Below are 19,053 nucleotides of genomic sequence, written 5' to 3'. Positions count from 1 at the left end.
CCAAGGTACAGTGAAAAGCTTGTGTTGCCTCATTCCCGGACTCAGCCTGATGCGATAGTTGACATCTCATCCCTGGCTACAACCCTTTCCACGGATGGCGTCTGACTCACTGAATGCTTCCAGTATTTTCAGGGTTTTGTTTCAGATTTTCAGCATCTGCACTTTTGATTTTCGCCCCCAACGTCCTCTCTAGAACATTTGCATCCTTCCCATAGTGTGTCGACCAGAACTGGGGACGTTATCACTGCAGGTGTCAGCGGAGTAACTCAGCGTGTCAGACAGCATCTGCGGAGAAAAGGAGTAGGTGACGTTTCGGGTCGAGACCCTTCAGACTGAAGAAGGGTGTCGACCCAAAACGTCACCTATTCCTGTCTGACCCGCTGAGATACTCTGGAATTTTGTGACTATCTTCAGATTAAACCAGCATCTGCAGTTCCTTGGTACACAAAAATGCTGGAGAAACTCAGTGAGTGCAGCAGCATCTATGGAGTGAAGGAAATAGGCAACGTTTCAGGCCGAAACCCTTCTTCAGACTGACTCAGTGAATGCTCAGTCTGAAGAAGGGTTTCGGCCCGAAACGTTGCCTATTTCCTTCGCTCCATAGATGCTGCCTCACCCGCTGAGTTTCTCCAGCATTTTTGTGTACCTTCGATTTTCCAGCATCTGCAGTTCCTTCTTAAACACATCTGCAGTTCCTTCCTAGATATTATTGCTGTTATGGACTATCCATCACATTTTTATCCAATTGGTTGTTATCTAAAGGTAACAAGGAACGGTGTTGGGTCACAGATCTGCCGTGGTCTCGCTGAATAATGGTTCGCTCTACAGGGGTCAAACGATGACCTTGTCTTTCTAAACATGTAAAGCACATTCTGTTGAACAGCCTCTGTTGTCCTGGGATTGCAGCTAAAGATAGTGCGCAACTGCGTACCAACATGTCTATGATTCATCTCCATTGCATCTGATGCAGAAGTTATTCCAACTGAAACCATCTGAATTTTAAAGTGGTGTTTGTTTTCTAAACTACCCAGTAGACTTGCTGTAATACTAGCATGCAGAGAGCTTAGCATAGAACAGCACTTGTCCAGCACAGGAACAGGCCCTTTGGCCCACTATGTGCGTGCTGAACTTGATGCCAGATCAAACTAATCTGCACGTGAACCATATCCCTCAATTCCCTGCATATCCATATGCCTCATCGAAATGCTTCTTAAATGTCACTGTTGTATTTGCCTCCATCACCACTACTGGCGACATGTTCCACTCTGGAGTGGGATGGGGGGGCAAACTTGCCCTGCAAATCATCTTTTGGCTTCCAGTCTGTATCATTTCCCTCTGTGGAAAATGGTTCTGACTGTCTACCCTATCTATTCCCCTTATAATTTTAGAGACTTCTCTCGGGTCATCCCTCAACTTCTCAAGAACGCAATCCATGTTTGTCCAACCTCTCCTTGGAGCTAAGACCCCGTAATCCGGGCACCATGTTGCCACTTTCAGGGTGTGATGGACTTGGGGGGGGGGGGGGGGGGGCGGCCTAGATTCCTTAACATCATGCTGTTGAGGGACTTGCGATTCACTGTCTATTTTTTCCTTGAACCTCCAAAAGTGTAACACCTCACACAACTCTCTATCTGCCATTTCCCTGTCCATTTCTGAGGCTGATCTATACCATAGGTAGACAAAAATGCTGGAGAAACTCAGGGTAGACAAAAATGCTGGAGAAACTCAGCGGGTGAGGCAGCATCTATGGAGCGAAGGAAATAGGCAACGTTTGGAGTTGAAACCCTTCTTCAGACCATCTCTCTTTCTGATTATTATAAGCATAGAATATCAATATGTAATTATGCCAGAAATATTAAAACAGCAATAAAATGCTATTATCATGCACATCGAATGTTGACATCTGACAGGTCAATACTGGCTTGTTTACATCCCAGCATTATTGCTGACATTGAACTGAACACAACTCGCTGTCAATTGATTGTAGAGTGATTTGTAGTATGCAGGTTTATCCATTCTCCAAGGCCTAAAAGATCTGATGTTTTTGTCACCGGTCTGAGGGCACAGATTATCTAGAAGGCGTGGTAACGTTAGTCTCTCTACCAAGGCTCACTGGAGACGGACACAAAATGCTGGAGTAATGGCCCTGTCTCACGGTGCGAGTCCACCCACGAGTGATCACGAGTTTAAAACGAATCAAACTCGTGGTAATCACGTAGAATTAGCGTAGCGGGAACGTCGGAACTCGTAACGCTAACGGCGGGTACTCGGGGGAAACTTGTTAACTCGTGAAAATCTTTCAACGTGATGCTGGAGTAACACAAAGACGCAGCAGAATTTTGGTAACGTCATCCCGTCACCCATTCCTTCTCTCCAGAGATGCTGCCTGTCCCGCTGAGATAAAGAGTGCCTACGGTAGACTCACGAGTCACTACGGTAAACTCACGGGCTGCTACGTTCTTACAACGAGTTTAAAAGTTTAAAAATTTTGCTTCAAGTGTAAATTTGACTCGTGGAAATCGTCCATCATGTTGAAACATTTTCATTTTAACAAGTTTCCCGAGTACCTGCCGTTAGCGCTACGAGTTCCGACGTTCCCGCTACGTTAATTCTACATGATTACCACGAGTTTTAAACTCGGGATCACTCGTGGGTGGACTCGCACCGTGAGACGGGTTTAACTCAGTGTCTCAGGCAGCATCTCTGGGGGATAAGGATGGCTGTTGTTTTGGGTCCAGACCCCTCTTCAGACTGTAAGTAGGGGATGGGGAGAGGTGAAATGCTGGAGGTGAGAAAAAAAAAAAAACCGAGCCTTGTCTCTTTTCACTTGCAGCTCTTTACCAAATGTTGCCCCTTGGGTTCCTACGAAATCTTTTCCCTCGCTCACTGAAATGGATATAGTTTGCAGAGGAACAGACTGGTGGATGCTGAGAGGTCTTCAGGCTGCAGAGTCTAAAAGCTGGGGAAATAATCTTGCTGTTGGGGTTGGGTCGATTGATTGAAAGCATGGAAACAGGCCCTTCAGCCCATTGAGTCAATGCCGACTATCCCACTTTCTCATCCGTTCCCTACACCAGTGGTCCTTAACCTTGGGGTCGGGACCCCGATGGGGGGTCGTTTGGGGCTTTACCGGGGGACATGAAGGGGTCATAAATAACATTTCCATTTGTTGAGCCCATTTTAGGAATCTAACAAAGATACATACCACATACAGTGTTTTCTTCGCGTATGTGCGTACGTATGCCAAAAAGGTTAAGAACCACTGCCCTACACACTAGGGGCATTTTACAGTAGCTTTCCAATCAATCAAAGACTCGCCCGGCTTGGAAACGGACCCTTTGGCCCATCGAGCCGGTGCTATCCGGCATGTTAAATTCTGCTTCCCAACGAGTTATGGGCAAAAGCGTATCATTTGGAGTGCGTGACGAGTGAATGCGGATGCTGGAATCCGGAGCAAAATAACAAGCAGCAGGTTGAGCAGCATTTGTGGCGGGACAGGAATTGTCAGCATTTTATCAGGACTGAGAGTGGGGAGGAAAGATAGCTAGTGTACAGAGAGGAGAATCGAGGGATTCACTGACCTCTAACTTACCCCTTCCCCTCTCCCTTTATACCAGCTGCCTTCCCTCTCCACTAATTCTTATGATGGTGAAGGAGGCTATTTGGCCCGTCAAATCTGTGCTGGCTCTCAGAGCGCTCCCAGACTTATTTCCATACAGCAATTCCCTTGCACATTCCCATCCACCCGCTGATTTTCCTGCCAACCACCTACACACTAGAGGCAAGTTACACTGATCGGGTAAGTTGCACGTCAGCATGTTTTTGAGGTGTAAATCGGAGTACCAGGGTAACAGAGGTGTCACAGGAAGAGCATGTGAATTGCTCATGTGCGCACACACACACACACAGGCGCACACATACAGGCACATGTACGGACATGCAGCGAGGGCCACAGATTCAGGCAGAGGAACACGGACAGGAACACAGACACACGCACACACAGACGGTCACAGACACACACACAGATAGAGGGGCACAGACACACACAGGAACACAGACGCAGTCAGACAGGAACACAGTCACACACATACAGAGAGACACACACACACCCCTTTCTGCTTTCTGCAGAGACCGTTTCCCCCCCCAAATTCCCTAGAGATGCTGCCTGTCCCGCTGAGTTACTCCAGCACTGTGTCTCCCAGCAAAGCAGTGACTTGTGTCATCTTATTTCCACACAGTTTTCAATGCCCTGGTGTCGTTCTGCATTCAGGATCTTCTCCCTGCTCTGCAGAAAGCCCTTCAGTTGAAACCAGATGGAAAAAAGAGGTAAGTTGGTGAAATTCCGGGTACAATCTTTAGAAGCGTGTGTCAATTATTGCACTCATTTTAGTTGCGACCATGGCAGGCTCTTGCACCAGTCTACAACAGACCTATTCTTTCACAGTAACCGGTGCAAACCAAAATCACTTTGTCAGCCACTTGTTGCTTATTCCCACAAGGGCCCTGTGATGTTGCAGTCCTCAGCTTTAGTATTTAATAGGGTCATTTGAGTTTTTGAATTAAAACAAATTAGTATCTGTGATACTCCGTATCTGTGTTGTGGGAAATAGTTAATGCGTAGGAAGGAACTGCAGATGCTGGTGTACACCGAAGATAGACACAAACTGCTGGAGTAACTCAGCGGCACATGCAGCATCTCTGGAGTGATAAACAGAAACTGCTGGAGTAACATAGCATGATAGACACAAAATTCAGGAGTATCTCAGCGATAAACACAAAATGCCGGATAACTCAGCAAGATTTGTTAATTGAAGATGGACACAAAATGCTGAAGTAACTCAGCGGGACAGGCAGCATCCCTTGAGAGAAGGAATAGGTGACGTTTCGGTTCAAGACCCTTCCTCAGGGTGAGAGTCGGGAGAGGGAGACATGGAGATTTTGAAGGGTAAGGTGTGAAAACCCAGATCAAATGGGGCAATGCGATACTCATCCATATCTATATATGTAAACTGAGCATCTGCAGTTCCTTCCTGCAGAAGATTATTTAATTTATGTGTCAGGTTAACAATGTTCACCCGAAGCTTCATAACTTAAAGACAACACGTTTAAAAATGCAGAGAGATCATATGGTGCTCCCTTTGCACCATAGGTGCTCTGTACCGTAGCGATGCGGTTAGATGCTGAGTTTCCTGCAGTAGGTGAGTCATCTTCTGACACACCAAAGCCTATGCACAATCTACAAGGCACGTCAATGAGTTGGGAGGTCATGTTGCAGTTGTATAAGACGTTGGTGAGACCGCACTTAGAATACTGTGCTCAGTCCTGGGCACCATGTTATAGGAAAGGTATTGTCACGCTTGAAAGGGTTCAGAAAAGATTTACGAGGATGTTGCCAGGACTAGAGGGTGATCTATAGGGAGAGGTTGAGTAGGCTGGGTCTCTATTCTTGGAGCACAGGAAGATGAGGTGTGATCTTATAGAGGTGTATAAAATCGTGAGAGGAATAGATCGGGTAGAGTCTCTTGACCAGAGTAGGGAAATCGAGGACATGGGTTCAAGGTGAAGGGGAAAGGTTTTAATAGGAATCTGAGGGGGTAACTTTTTCACACAAAGGGTGGTAGATGTATGGAACATGCTGCCAGAGGAGGTAGTTGAGACTGGGACTATCCCAACATTTAAGAAACACTGACAGGTACATGGATCGGACAGGTTTGGAGAGATATGGACCATATCTCTTGTGTCTTGTGTATCCTTGAAATGTATTGTTGCTCCTTCATTCAATAGACAATAGACAATAGGTGCAGGAGTAGGCCATTCGGCCCTTGGAGCCAGCACCGCCATTCAATGTGACCATGGCCGATCATCTCCAATCAGTACCCCTTTCCTGCCTTCTTCCCATATCCCCTGACCCCGCTATCTTTAAGAGCCCTATCTAGCTCTCTCTTGAAAGTATCTAGAGAACCGGCCTCCACCGCCCTCTGAGGCAGAGAATTCCCACAGAGAATTCCTAGTTCTAAGTCTTGGGATTCCTATCAAACAACACTGTAAGCATAGCCTTACCAAAATACCAAGAAGGTGGTTTCAAGGTTAATTAGGGGTGTAATATGGGTAATGTTCATGTGACAGGAGCAGAATTAGGCCATTCGGCCCATCAAGTCTACTCTGCCATTCAATCATGGCTGATCTATCTTTCCCTCTCAACCCCATTCTCCTGTCTTCTCCCTATAACCTCTGACGCCCATGCGAATCAAGAATATATCTATCTCTGCCGTAAAAGTATCCATTGACTAGGCCTCCACGGCCATCTGTTGCAAACAATTCCACTAAATGCAGATCCTGCCCGTATCCCACATGCACGACTATTGTAGGTAATGTTATTGCGGTGAAAGTGAACGCTCCTAAATTAAGATTCCTGCAGTGGCCTCGTCCCATGTAAATGGTTGATGGGCTTAAGGATATTGCATCAAAAGAGCCCAACGTCAGGTTTGTATTGTGAGTGTGTTTTAGGGTTGGGGGAAGGCAGGGTGTGAGTAGGGAGGAAGGGCTGAGGCTTCCAGTCATTGGATGTGGCAGACACTGTTTGTAGCATCACGTCGCCCAACCACCTGTATACTGCCTATTGTGTTGGTACCTTCAATGACTTTGCTTGTGTCTCCTAGGTTATTACTACCCTCCAGCAGCACCCAATGGCAGAAGGTCCGACAAGATGTGAGTGTTTACCTGGCCGGCCTTATCCAGGTAAGGGAGAAAACAGGCCCTTCGGCCCAACTCATCCATGCATGCCCGCATATAAGATACTCCCATTTATTCACTTTTTCCCCATATCCCTTGAAATAGACAATAGGTGCAGGAATAGGTCATTCGGCCCTTCGAGCCAGCACCGCCATTCAATGTGATCATGGCTGATCATCCCCAATCAGTACCCCATTCCTGCCTTCTCCCAATATCCCCTGACTCCACTTCTCAATTTATTTATTTATTTAATATTTTTTATTAGAAGTAAGTACAATAATGTAGTACATAAGTACCTAATACATAATGAGATATTACAGTTCAAATTTAACAGAGAAAATGAGACGGGTTAAGATAGAGAAGAAAAGAGTGTCATAAGCCGTGACTCCACTATTTTTAAGAGCCCTACCTAGCTCTCTCTTGAAAGCATCCAGAGAACCGGCCTCCACCGCCCTCTGAGGCAGAGAATCTTTCCTATCCCTGTATCTGTCCAAGTGTCTTTTAAGTTACAAATGTAAATCCTGGGATTAACTGTTTCTTTTAAATGGTATTGAACAATTCTGCAGTTATTTTGATCTAATGCTTCGTCAGGATTCCTGGAATAAAGGGATGCTTGTATGAAGAAAGAATAGGTTGAGTTTTAAAGTTGCAGAGGAAGAGACAAATTCAATAAATATAGATTTCAAAGCAGTCAAGATATGTGTGGAAGGAATTTAAAATGTAAAAGGTCATTTATGGGAGGCGATAGAAAAGGTCATAATTTCCTGTCTTTTCTCATTCACCCTTGAGTGGATTACTGGGCCTTTTAATTAATTAAAGACCATATAAGGTCTATGTGTGCAGGAAGGAACTGCAGATGCGCGTTTAAACCGAAGATAGACACAGAAAGCTTCAGTAAGTCAGTGGGTCAGGCAGCATCTTTGGAGGAAAGGAATGGGTGACGTTTTGGGTAAACAAGAGCCAGAGACAGTGTATGATTTAAACACATCTTTAATGAGCACTTGATACTTAGCAGCGTCGAGGCCGACAGGTTGTCAGTGCATCCTAGCTCCTTGAACTGCAGTGCTGGGATGAGTGTTAGTATCAGATTCAGATTCAGATTCAATTTTAATTGTCATTGTCAGTGTACAGTACAGAGACAACGAAATGCATTTATAAGTGTTATAGTGGGGTGGAGTTAGTGACGCTGGCTTATGTGTGATTGGTTCACATGCATCATCAATCTACAACCCTTCTTCAGTCTTTTATCTTTTTTCCCTGACTCTCGGTCTGACGAAAGGTCTCGGCATAACACATCACCTATTCCTTTTTCTCCAAAGATGCTGTCTGACCCGCTGAGTTACTCCAGTGTTTGTACGAGGTCTATAGTTGCTATTGGTCTTGAGGCGCATATAGGTCAGACCGGAAGGGTTAGGAAAGGCGCGTTGGTGAACTCGACAGTTGGTTTTACGACAGGCAAATTGAGTTTATTGTCAGATGCTCTGGCACTGTGAGGTACGCTACAATGGAAAATCTTGCTGTTGGAAGGAACTGCAGATGCTGTTTTAAACCGAAGGTAGACACAAAATACTGGAGTAACTCAGTGGGACAGGCGGCATTTCCGGATAGATGGAATGGGTATTTCAGGTTGAGATCCTTCTTCAGTCTGAAGAAGGGTCTCGACCTGAAATGTCACCCGTTCCTTCTCTGCAGAGATGCTGCCTGTCCCTCTGAGTTACTCCAGCATATCGAAAATCTTGCTTGCAGCAGCATCATAGACTCTGAGAGTGGACAAGAATGTTACATGATGACATGTCCCCTTTAAGATCCGCTCCCCCCACGGCCCCACTGGCAAACAAGCCACAGCCAGGTCCAATTAAGGATTATTGGACCAATTAACCCGATCCTACAGACCTGCCCCTTATGAACACTGGAGCCCAGAGGGGAAGGAGGAGAGGAAGCTGTGGGGATGATTCTAAATCCTCTTGTTTGTCTCTGGGAATAATGGCCATGGGGTGAGTCCACCTTACTGTGCGTGCCAGGGCATTCATCATTGATCTGGCCTGATGACCGATGCCACGGTTATGTATATAATTGTATACAAATTGCATCTAATTCAGCAAGATGGTGAGAATGAAAAGCCTGTGCAGGAACATGAATTAGTGGGCAGCATAGTGGTGCAGCGGTAGAGTTGCTGCCTTACATCGCTTACAGCACCAGAGACCGATCTACGGGTGCTGTCTGTACAGAGTTTGTACGTTCTAACTGGGTTTTCTCCAAGATCTTCTGTTTCCTCCCACACTCCAAAGACGTACAGATGTACAGGCTAATTGGCTTGGTATAAATGTAAATTGTCCCTAGTGTGTGTGTAGGATAGTGTTAGTGTGCGGGGATCGCTGGTCAGTGCGGATTTGGTGGGCCGAAGGGCCTGTTTCCACGCAGTAACTCCAAACTAAACTAGCGCACAACTATTCAAGAATTGGGCTGGACTCTTCCGTAGCTGAGGAAGGATTAGGGTTGTGCAGGTCGGTTCAGGAACGCTGACCCGCGATGATAGTAGCTGTTCCTGAACCTGGTGTGGGACTTCAGGCTTCTGTCTCTCCTGCCTGATGGTGGCAGCAAGAAGAGGGCACAGGCCAGATGGAACTCTATTCACTGTAGTTAGTGAGAGGTGATATCAAAGATAGATGCTCAATATCAACGGTGGATCAACTCAATGCAGGAGTGAACCATCTGTGTGGAGGTTTCCAGTGGAGTAAGTTAAAGGCTGTCACAAACGTTCAGATGCAACATAACCATTTCCTCTTTTCTTTTCAGCTGCTGTCCAGTTTGACCGAAGTCTCGGTGGTTAGTGCGGTCCTCCGACACATGAATGACCTGGTACCTTACTACCTCTGCTTCCCAAAACACTCCCGCATTCTCCTGAAGGCAAGTCTATATTCCCACTTGTTTGAATGGTTGTCAGGAAAGGAAAATCTATCAGAGGGCGTTCAACTCAATGTGGGCTCCACCCTTCCTGAGGTCATCTGTGGTCAGCCCTGATTTATTCTGGCCTTTTCAAACCTCTAGTTTATTTTCCTACCTCATCTCTACTTTCAGTTTGATAAATTCCACAGACTCGCCACTCTCTGTGAGAAAAAGTGTTTCCTCGTCTCTGGTCTAAATGGCTTACATTTTATTCTTAAACTGTGGCCCCTGATTCTGGACTCCCCCAACATCGGGAACATGTTTCCTGCCTCTAGCGTGTCCAAACCCATAACAATCTTATATCTCTTTCAATGAGATTCCCTCTCATCCTTCTAAACGCCAGAGTGTACAAGCCCAGCTGCTCGATTCTCTCAGCATATGACAGTCCCGCCATCCTGGGATTTAACCTTATCTCTTACCATTGCAGAGTATAAAACCCACGGCACAGTTGGTGCAGCTGGGTTCGATCCCGACCTCGGGTGCTATCTGTGTGGAGTTTGCACGTTCTCCCTGTGACGGCTTGGGTTTCCTCCGGTTGTTCCGCTTTCCTCCTACATTCCAAAGACGTGCAGGCCTGCAGGTTATTTAGCCTTCTGTAAATTGTCCCACATGTGCAGGGAGTGGATGTTGATTGGAAAACACGCAACGAAAATGCTTTTCACTATATGTTCGTATGCTTGACTATACGTAACTAGAGTGAATGGGTGTTCAGTGGTTGGCAGGGACTTTGTGGGCTGAAAGGTCTGTTATCAATCAATCAGTATTTGATATTTCACTTTTTGTTATGTAATTTCGCTTGGGCAGCTAACATCCCAACGGTACGAGTTTTGATATCTCTTACATCAAGAACCTCTCGGCATCCCTCCCCACACCCTAGTTCTCCAACTGGTTCCACTGTCCTTCTGATTCATATTACTGATTGTAACCTCCCCCCCCCCCCCCCCCCTCACCTAACAATGAACCATTCTACATTTCCTAACCATCGTCTGCTTTGATCTGTTGTTTTCACACCTTACCCCATCCATATCTCTAGACTCCCTCTCCCCGACTCTCAGTCTGAAGAAGGGTCTCAACCTGAAACGTCACCCGTTCCTTCTCTTCGGAGATGCTGCCTGTCCCGCCCGCTGAGTTACTCCAGCTTTTTGTGTCTGTAATCAATATTCTAACATAAGAAATATTCAATATTTATTCCATGTCATTTGAACCTCAGTGAGGCTCAAATGAAACTCCGTTTCTACAGCCATACAAAAAACAAAACAATTCCTACAAGACACACAAACAATTCAATTTACACAAACATCCATCACAGTGAATCTCCTCCTCACTGTGATGGAAGGCAAAGTCTTTTCTTAACATGAGAAAGATCTCGTATCTTTGAGAAAAATGAGAAGGATTAATGGCGCAAACTACTTTGTTTGGCGACTTTAATGAGCGTTGCAGCCAGTAATGTGATGAAACTTTCTAATAAAGCTCGTGGTTTCCCACTAATGAATCCATCTTCTACTCTGCCACCCTCCAGCAAGTGGTCATGCAGTGGAGCACGGGAGAGGAGACAGTGCGAGTGCTGGCCTTTCTAATCCTCAACAAGATATCCAGGGACAGGCAGGACGTTTACCTCAATCTGGTGCTGAAGGTAATGACTGTATTTGTTTAACTAAAAGATCGATCTGATCTGACACAAGTACATGGATAGGTTCTATGAAAGTACTATGAAAGATTCGGCGGGATACGAGAGTGAATGGGACTAACCGGCCAGGACCTTGGCCAGCATAGGCAAGTTGGGCCGAAGGGCCTGTTTCTTTGCTGAATGACCCTATGACTAAAACTGGGTCCCCCTGTGAGTCCTGGACGTTCGGGGGAGCAGGCCTGATGCGCAGTAAGCAGATTTACTGTTCTCCGAATCCGTGGAAAGGGAGCAGAAACTCCAGCAACTTTGCCAGTAAAAGCAAGGTAATATATCCTGAAGAGAGATGTGAGTGAAAGATAGGTACGTATAAGCTGAATAAAACCAATCTCAGTCAGTAACAACAGTTCGTTACACCAGGGTTGGTTGACAAGGAAGTTCTTCAGCAAGGCAAATAAATATCTTAATGGAGTTTCTCTCTTAAACACAACACTGTGCATAAATAGGGTCATAAAGTGTGGAAACCGGTCCCCTCGGCCAAACTTGCCCACACCGACCAATATGTCCCATGTACACCACCAGCCTGCATTTGACCCATATCCCTCTAAACCTATCCTATCTACGTAACTGTCCAAATGTTTCTTAAACTTTGCAATAGTCCCTTCCTCAACTACCACCTCTGGCAGCTCTTTCCATACACCCACCATCCATTGTGTGGAAAAGTTACCCCTCGGATTCCTATTAAATCTTTTTCCCTTCACCGTAAACCCACGTGCACTGGTTCTCGGTTCCCCTCTACTCTGGGCCAGAGACTGTGTGTCTACCCGATCTATTCCTCTCATGATTTTCTACGCCTGAATAAGATCAACCCTCCTCTTCCTCCTCCTGTGCTACAGGGAATAGAGTGCCAGCCCACCCAACCTTTCAACAAGAGGAGCGGAGTACCAGGGGCCAGGGTGAGGTGTTGCACCTTGGTATGTCAAACTAGGGCTGGACCTGCACAGTAAATAGTAGAATCGCAGAGAGAGTTGCAGAACGGAGAGATCTGGGAGTGGAGGTGCACAGTTGCATGAAAGTTGTGAGTCCGGTGGACCGTGTGGTGAATACGGCGTTTGGCACACATGCCTTCCTTGCAAAGGGTATTGAGTAGAGAAGTTGAGACGTGAAATAGATGTACAAGTCGTCGGTGAGACCACACTTGGTGTACAGTGTGCTGTTCTGGTCACTCGGCTTTAGAAGAATGCCATTAAATTGGAAACGATGCAAAAAAGGAATTTGCCAAGATGTTGCCTGGACTTGTGGGCTTGAGTTATCAGGAGAGGTTGGATAGGCTGGGAGTGTTTCTCAGGGTCAGCTTCTTGTCCAGCCGGCAGCAGCTATAAGGGATTTAGTAGCTGCTGGGGGTAAAGGAACTGGCACAGTACTGTCGGAGGGGGAGAGAGAAGACGTTGTCCAAGGAAGCCACACAGTCAGAACCTTTCTCCCCGGGATGGAAATATCAAAGACTGCAAGACATGACTTTAAGGCGAGAGGGACAAAGTTTAAAGGAGATGTGCGAGGCAAGTTTTTTTTTTTTATTCGCAGGGTGATGAACAAGCTGGTTTGTGTTGCCACGGGTAGTGGTGGAGGCAGACACGATAGTGGTATTTAGGTGACTCTTGGGTAGGCAATGATTCAATGATACTTTTTGGTTACATGTACTGAGGTACAGTGAAATGCTTTGTCTCGCGTACAGCCCGCTATAATCATGCAGCGGACCCTGCTGAAGCTGTACACAAGTGTCGCCACGTTTTGCCGCTGAAAAAGTTACAAAAGTTCATGGAACAGTCCTATCTACTGTCTGCCCACCCTCCCTGTACATGCAGGGGATGGAGGGATATGGATTACATGCAGACATAAAGTGGTGGTCTTGGGATCTTGTGGTGTGCTGTTCAATGTCCAGTACAGACACTGTGGGCCGAAGGGCCTGCTCCTGTGCTGTGGTATGTTCACAAGTTATAGTAGAATGAGGCCATTCGGTCCATCGAGTTTACGCCGCCATTCATTCATGTCTGATCTCTGCCTCCTAATCCCATTTTCCCGCCTTCTCCCCATAACCCTTGACATCGGTTCTAATCAAGAATTTGTCTATTTCTGCCTTAACAAATATCCACCAATGGCCTCCACAGCCCTTTGTGGCAATGAGTCCCACAGATTAACTACCCTCTGACTAAAGAAGTTCCTCCTCACCCCCTTGGTAAAAGATCGCCCTTTAATTCTGAGGCTATCTCCTCTGGTCCTAGACTCTCCCACCAGTGGAAACATCCTTTCCACATTCACTCTGACCAAGCTTTTCATTATTCTGTATGTTTCAATGAGGTCCTCTTTTCCCCCCCCCCGCCCCCCCCCCCTTACCTTCTAAACTCCAGCGAGTAGAGAGGCCCAGTGCTGTCAAGCACTCATCATATGCTAACCCACTCATTCCTGGGATCATTCTTGTAAGCCTCCTCTGGACCCTCTCCAGGGGTGGAAGATTGCAACCGTCACGTGGTCCACTCTGTTTCAACGAATGCAATCAACCCGGCGTGCACCATCAAATAAGATCAAATAGAACAAGTTGTCCTACGACATTAGGCTGTGCACACCATACGCAAGAAGAAGACCCTCTCCAGAGCCAGCACATCCTTCCTCAGATAGGGGGCCCAAATTTGCGCTCAGTACTCCAAATACGGCCTTATAGAGCCTCAGCATTCCAGCCCTGTTTTTTCTAATCCGTCATCTTGATATAAATGCGAGCATTGCATTTGCCTGCCTTACTACCGACTCGACTTGTAGATTAACTTTTTGGGGATTTCTGCACCATGTTATAGACAATAGGTGCAGGACTAGGCCATTCGGCCCTTCAAGCCAGCACCGCCATTCACTGTGAATGTGAGAAAGTAAATTCTCAGTTCAAAAATTCTTGCGGCTGCAAAGATGGCGCTGGTCTAATCTTGCCCTCTGTGTCTTCCTCCAGCAAATGTACGTGGCCTACGTGAAGAACTGTAAATTTACCTCCCCGAACGTGCTGCCAATGATCAACTTCATGCAGCGCAGCTTAACGGAGATGTACGCCTTGGACCATCAGGCGACCTACCAGCACGCTTTCATCTACATCCGGCAGCTAGCGATTCATCTCCGCAACGCCATGACCCTGAAGAAAAAGGTAACACGTTCACTCTAGCTTTTTTCAAATAACAAATGTTTTCTCTTTAAGACTCAATTCTTTATTTCTACTGCCAACCGGTGGCAGAGTTGAGTATTTCAGCAGAACCTGAGAGATCATTGTTTGGCGAGTCGAGCCGATCGAGTAAAGTAGAATTCTTTATTTTTAACGGTAACAAAGAGATTTAAGAGCAAGTTTTAAACAGCAAAAATAACGAAGCTTCTTCGAACAGGGTGGAGCTTGAATGAATGAATTCATGAATGAAAAGCCCGCGAAAACACTCCCGTAACCGCGCCAGCCAACAGCGAGGGCTTGTGATTCCCCAGGCCACCACTAGGTGCCGCTACAATTGAATCATTGCCTACCCAAGAGTCTCCTAAATGCCACTATCGTGCCTGCCTCCACCACCACCCTTGGCAACATATGCCAGCTCGTTCATCACCCTCTGTGTAAAAAAAACTTGCCCCGCACAACTCCTTTCAATCCTTAAAAACGTTAGTGGCTGCGTTTGCTATTTAAAGGTTTCAAATGTCTTTTATTGTCACCAGTTAAGGTACGGTGATATGCGAATTACCCTGCAGCCACGCAAAAAAAAAACAAGACACAACTACTTAAAAGTTAACATAAACATCCACCACAGTGGATTCCCCACATTCCCCACTGATGGAAGGCAATAAAGTCCAAACTTCTTCCTCTTTATTCTATCGCGGTCGGGGTGGTCAAAGCTCCTGTGGGTTGGAGTTCCCGAAGTCAGTCTCCAACCAGAGACTTCGAACTCCACGATGTTAAAGTCCGTAGCAACCCGGGGTTGGAGCCCCAAAGTCGATCACCGACAGGGATCACCAGCTCTGTAATGTTAAGTCCGCAGGCTCCCGCGGTGGAGCTCTCGAAGTCGGTCTCCAGCAAAGGCCGCCAACTCCTCGATGTTAGGCCGCAGTGCGGACAGAGATATGATACGGAAAAAATGGCATCTCCGTCGAGGCAAGAGATTAGAAAAAGTTTCCCCCAACCCCTTCCACCACCCCTCCCACATAAAACAAGCTAAAGAACACTGTGTCCTTGGGCAAGACACTTCACCCACCTTTGCCTGTGTGTGTGGATGTAATTATGTGAAGCACTTTGGGGTCAATGCAAGTTGACTAAAAATGTGCTATATAAATAAAGAAATTTAATTTAATTTAATTTAAAAACATACATTTAACACACACTATTAAAACAACAAGGAAGGAAGGGACAGTCAGACTGTTGGAGAGGCAGCCATTGTTGGCGCCACCCGGTGGTTAATGTGCAAACTCCACACAGACAGCACCGAAGGGGGTCAGGGTTTAGCTTGGGTCTCTGGTGCTGCGTAGTGGTGGCTCCAACTGTCCCCCGTAGATTCAAATAAGATTATAACTTGAAGGTAGACACAAAATGCTGGAGTAACTCAGCGGATCAGGCAGCGTCTCTGGAGGGAAGGAATGGGTGACGTTTCGGGTCGAGACCCTTCTTCTGAGTCGGGGGAGAGTCTGGAGATATGGAGGGGTAAGGTGTGAAAACGACAGATCAAAGCAGATGCTAAGGAAATGCAGAATGGTTCATTGTTAGCTGAGGGGAAGGTGATATTAATATTATCAGGACAGTGAGACTAGTTGGAGAATTAGGGCGGGGGAGGGATGGAGAGAGGGATAGCAAGGGTTACTGGAAGTTGGAGAAATTAATATTCATAGCGTTGGGTTGTTAGCTGCCAAGTTGCTTTAAAAATATTTTGATGATCTACTTGTCTCACTTTACTACTGTGGGTGTGTCTTTATTTGCAGGAGACTTATCAGTCTGTCTACAACTGGCAGTTCATTCACTGCTTGTTCCTGTGGTGTCGTCTGCTGAGCACGGTTTACCCCAACGACGTTCTGGAGCCGCTCATCTACCCTTTAACGCAGGTTATCATCGGCTGCATCAAGTGAGTCGCACTAACTGGTAATGGACGCACAATGCTGGAGTAACTCAGCGGGACAGGCAGCGTCTCTGGCTTTTCCTCAGAGGCGCGCATCTCAGTCGAGCTCCGATTTAGAACCGCGCCTGCAGTTCCTTCCCACTGCTGACTCCTTGCCGACACACTGAGCGCCGTATGGTGCTCGACCAGGTCATTGTCAACGAGTCTTACGGTGTAGAAACACACCCTTCAGACCAACTTGCCCCCAGCGACCAACATGTCCCATCTGCACTAGTCCCACCTGCCTGCATTCCCTTTGCAGCAAAGGTGGTACGGCCACGCAGCGGGTAGAGCCGCTGCCTCAGCCCCAGAGACCCGGGTTCGATCCTGACCTCAGGTGCTGTCTGTGTGGAGTTTGCAAGCTCTCCCTGTGACCGCGCTGGTTTTCTCTGGGCGCTCGGGTTTCCTCCCACCTCTCAAAGATGTACAGGTTTGTAGGTGAATTGGCTTCTGTAAATTGGAGAGATGTAAAAGTGGAATAACATAGAACAAGTGTACGAGTAGTTGATGGTCGGCATGGACGTGGTGGGTCGAAGGGCCTGTTTCCACGCTTTCTCAAATTTGAACAAAACTGAACTAAACAAGGAACTGCAGATGCTGGCATATTAAAAAAAAAAAAGAGACGAAGTACTGGAGTAACTCAGCAGGTTATGTTAGGTCAGTTGGAGAACGTGATTACATGATGCTTTGGCTCCAGTCTCTTCTGTCACTCTGAAAATTCAGCCGATCTTGATTCAGTCTGAAGAAGGATCCTGGCCCGAAACGTCACCCATCCCTGTTCTCCAGAGATGCTGCCTGACCCACTGAGTTACTCCTGTGAGACAGAAGTCCTCTTGACAGTCCTAGTAAATCCTTGATTTTTGCAACAATTCCATGGGGAAATGGGGCTGAATGGGAGGGTTTCCCCCGGGTGCTCCGGTTTCCTCCCACACTCTAAAGACGTACTGTTTTGTAGATTAATTGGATTGGTGTTATTGTAAATTGTCCCTTGTGTGTGTAGGATAGTGTTAGTGTGCACAGGGATTACTGGTCGGCATGGATTTGGTGGGCCGAAGGGCCTGTTTCTAAACTAAACTATCCTGAACATTTCAGGAGTTGAGGAAGAAAGTGTTGATATTAGTTGGAAGGAACTGCAGATGCTGGTTTAATCCAAAGATGGACACAAAAAGCTGGAGTAACTCAGCGGGTCAGGCAGCATCTCTGGAGAAAAGCACAAGGCAACGTTTCGGGGTTGGGACATTCTTCAGATTGACGAAAGTGTCTCGGCCCGAAACGTCGCCTATTCCTTTTCTCCAGAGATGCTGTCTGACCCGCTGAGTTACTCCAGCTTTTCGTGTCGATATTAGTTCGGGATGTTTTATCAGGACTGTCATTTCCATGTTATCGATGAAGTTGATGTCACGGCATCAGTATGGGAGGTGGAGGTGGTGCATAGTGCTTGCTGTAAGTAGATGCACAGCCTCACTGTGCCTGTGACCCTGGTTCAGTCTTGGCCTTGGTTGTTCTCTGCCCGGAGTTTGCACCTTCTCCTTGTGACCTTGTGGGTTTCCTCCAGTTGCTCAGGCCTTACTAAGGCCTTTGTTTTGGTGGCATTATGTTCTTCGGTTTCGCACTATTATGGTCTGGTTACATAGCAACAGTGATTATTAATTGATTACATTAATGAACAATGCATATTTATTTGTCGTGTTATTGCATTAACGAAGCCGCAGCTAGTAAGAATTCCGTTGTTCCGTTCCCGTTACATATGGTTCAACCCTCCTGACTCTTTCCACCCCACATCCCAAAGTCGGGCATTACAGTGGCGTAGCGGTAGAGCTGCCGCCTCACAGCGCCAGAGACCCGGGTTCAATCCAGACTACGGCTGCTGTCAGTGCAGAGTTTGCACGTTCTACCCGTGACCGCGTGGGTTTTCCCTGCGTGCTCCAGTATCCTCCCACACTACAAAGTCGTACAGGTTTGTTGGTTAATTGGCTTCGGTAAAATTGTAAACTGTTCCTAGTTTATAAGGATAGTGCTATTGTACGGGGTGATTGCTGGTCGATGTGGACTCGGTGGGCCAAAGGGCCTGTTTCCGCAGTGTATCTCTAAAGTAAAGTTCATAAGCGATATGAGTAGAATTAGGCCATCCCGCCCATCGAGTCTTCTCTGCCATTCAACCATGGCTGATCTGTCATTCCCTCTCAACCCCATTCTCCTGCCTTATCCCCATAGCCTCTGACACCCATAATAAGTTCATAAGTACAGGTTAGTCACTGTAAAAATAACCCGCGTAATTGTGGAGTAGAATCTGGGAGTCAAGAGTGTTTTATTGTCATATGTCCCGGGTGGGCCAATGAAATTCTTACTTGCTGCAGCACAACAGAATATGTAAACATAGTACTTAACGGGGAAAGAGAAAAAAAAAAAGAATAAGTTCGATAAATAACAGATATAGTTCAATAATAATATAGTCTTTTGCAGCTCAGAGCTCAGACCTTATTCATTGTTGTGTTTAATAGCCTGATGGCTGTGGGGAAGTAGCTATTCCTGAACCTGGACGTTACAGTCTTCAGGCTCCTGTACCTTCTTCCTGATGGCAGTGGTGAGATAAGT

At 46.6% G+C, this 19,053-nt stretch overlaps 1 protein-coding gene across 1 annotated transcript in view; it reads left to right on the top strand.

The window, feature by feature from the left end:
- Window positions 1-19,053, top strand: part of noc2l (NOC2 like nucleolar associated transcriptional repressor) — a 133,379-nt gene that overhangs the window by 12,183 nt on the left and 102,143 nt on the right. The window contains exons 6-11 of the mRNA XM_033048528.1: window positions 4,239-4,326; window positions 6,660-6,738; window positions 9,529-9,639; window positions 11,198-11,311; window positions 14,298-14,486; window positions 16,286-16,425. Of these exons, the coding sequence (XP_032904419.1) occupies window positions 4,239-4,326; window positions 6,660-6,738; window positions 9,529-9,639; window positions 11,198-11,311; window positions 14,298-14,486; window positions 16,286-16,425 (721 nt within the window). The remainder of the gene's footprint in view (window positions 1-4,238; window positions 4,327-6,659; window positions 6,739-9,528; window positions 9,640-11,197; window positions 11,312-14,297; window positions 14,487-16,285; window positions 16,426-19,053) is intronic.

The sequence above is a fragment of the Amblyraja radiata genome, chromosome 31 (genome assembly GCF_010909765.2).
Source record: "Amblyraja radiata isolate CabotCenter1 chromosome 31, sAmbRad1.1.pri, whole genome shotgun sequence".
Classification (NCBI taxonomy): Eukaryota; Metazoa; Chordata; class Chondrichthyes; order Rajiformes; family Rajidae; genus Amblyraja; species Amblyraja radiata.
The sequence above is the reverse complement of the archived record's forward strand: the minus strand, read 5'-3'. Positions and strand labels throughout refer to the sequence as shown.